The sequence below is a fragment of the Camelina sativa genome, chromosome 19, assembly GCF_000633955.1.
Source record: "Camelina sativa cultivar DH55 chromosome 19, Cs, whole genome shotgun sequence".
Lineage (NCBI taxonomy): Eukaryota > Viridiplantae > Streptophyta > Magnoliopsida > Brassicales > Brassicaceae > Camelina > Camelina sativa.
Genome location: NC_025703.1, coordinates 241,871 through 243,774, shown reverse-complemented (window position 1 = coordinate 243,774; position 1,904 = coordinate 241,871). Strand labels below are relative to the sequence as shown.

Here is a 1,904-nt window from a genome sequence, read left to right as displayed (position 1 = left end):
CACTATTATTGTAATGTTCAATGGTCATATAGACTCATAGAGTGATTTGTTTATGAATTCTAACTTCCATAGTTTTCTTTTGTGTCCACGGTTTCAAAAACACTGCGACTTTTTGTATACCCAAAGGTTAACCAACGTTGACACCTTTATTTGCGGATTACTACATCAATCAACAAAATCTAAATATAGGTTACTTAAAGTCAGGCTAGAAAATCAATCAGCGATAACTATCAAATAACACATTCGATTGCAATCTTTGGTTTCAATAGATAGGTTATAGTATCAATCTATAGTTGTGATGATAAAAAGATTGGTGTTTATTGAATAGCAAAGCAACAAAAAAGGACAGCGGGTTTAAAACCAAAATGTTGGTATATGATTTGCTTTCTCAGACAAAAAGGTTTTCCTCTTCTTAGTCAAAAACAGAAAAATCGAAAAGAGAAAAAATCGTCAAAGAGGGAGAGATATATAGCATAAGATGAAACAGCTACTACATTTGGAAATGATAACAAATCACTTGCTTTTTTATCTTCTTATTGTTAAGGGAGAGAAGAGTTGGTTTAGTGATGAGCAGCCTTAGCTTCCGCCTTAATCTGTGAGTTCTTCTTTATCTGCACATGAAGAAGCATTTGTTGGTATCATCATCACTTAGCAAACAATGGGATACTCTTAAGGTAGTAACCGAGTCTTGACCTTCATAACTATTTTTCTTGGGTTTGGAAACCAGACATACCATTGCAAACTAATGATGCTTTGAAAGGCAACAAAAAAAAAACATTGCAGAAATGAGAAAAGCGTCTACTAAACATCATGTAAAGCTATGAACATACAGTGTAATATGAGATTTGAACTCAGGCAACCATTGGATTCAGAGAAGGATCATGTTACTTGCGAATAGATTACTCCAAGTAAAAGAAGAAAAGTAACAAACTTGTAATTCAGATATCTAATTAGCTTAACTATGCAATGATATAAATAAAATCTACTAATAGCCAAGACAAAAAAATCGAAACTTGAAAGTATAATTGAAGCAACATCACATATGATTCGATAGAGAGATGTACCTTCAAAGCCTTGAGCTTCACGTTCCCGTAGATGAGACCCAACCCGAAAGCCGAAGCACGAGCAACCTAATTCGATGATACACAAAACAAAAGACTCGATGACGAACTCTTAAAAAACCAAAATTCCTACAAGTCAAAATACAGATCGAGAAACTGATCGGAGAGAGAGAGAGAGAGATTGATTACCAGAGCAAGAGTGCTGGTACCGGAGTAAAGTCCTGGAGGTGGCGCCATTGATTGATTCAGCAGGTTCGTAGGCACAGATTTAATTAAACCCTAAAACCCCCAAATCGATCGAATCTTCCGAAATCTCAGATTCGCGAGGAGTGATTGATATGAAAAGACCTCAGCGGCTCCTCTGTCTCCGTGTCTTCTTCTCAGGGAAAAAATAATATTCACTGGGCTTTATACGGGCCTTTAATTAATAGCTAGTAATACTTCAGGCCCATATCCTTCTTACTCCAATTTTTTTTTTTTTTTTTTTTTTGTAATTTTTTATCCTATGCACTTTTAACAAACCTTTAATAACAAAATTTGTATATATAATAAACCAAGGTTGAAAATCAAATGTATATATAATTTTTTTTTTTATCAATAACGGTTTTTTTAAAAACAATCATCACATGTTTTTTATAAAATTTAATTTATAGAAATATCGTCACCATTCCCTCAATGTGTTTAAAATTAATAAAATATAAATAAAAAAACTTATGTAACATTTAAATGTTGTAGACAGCGAAGTTGAACAAAGCAATAATTTGCAAAACTTGTTTGTTTCGTTTTGAGACAAAAAGAAAAGAAAAAAAGAAGGAAGAGTTTTGGTCATTTGCTTCACTTCCA

General features: G+C 33.1%; 2 protein-coding genes across 2 annotated transcripts in view; both read right to left on the bottom strand.

Moving 5' to 3' along the window:
- Positions 300 to 1,433, bottom strand: LOC109130938. The gene is made up of 3 exons (XM_019241075.1): positions 1,251 to 1,433; positions 1,065 to 1,130; positions 300 to 611 (listed from the first exon to the last, which is right to left on the bottom strand). Exons 1-3 carry the CDS (start codon positions 1,296 to 1,298, stop codon positions 561 to 563), a joined length of 165 nt encoding a protein of 54 aa, XP_019096620.1. The 5' UTR covers positions 1,299 to 1,433; the 3' UTR covers positions 300 to 560.
- LOC104767285 (protein SDA1 homolog) overlaps positions 1,575 to 1,904 on the bottom strand; it is a 4,346-nt gene continuing 4,016 nt past the window's right edge. Inside the window, exon 15 of the mRNA XM_019240763.1 lies at positions 1,575 to 1,583. Coding sequence (XP_019096308.1) covers positions 1,575 to 1,583 — 9 coding nt within the window. The remainder of the gene's footprint in view (positions 1,584 to 1,904) is intronic.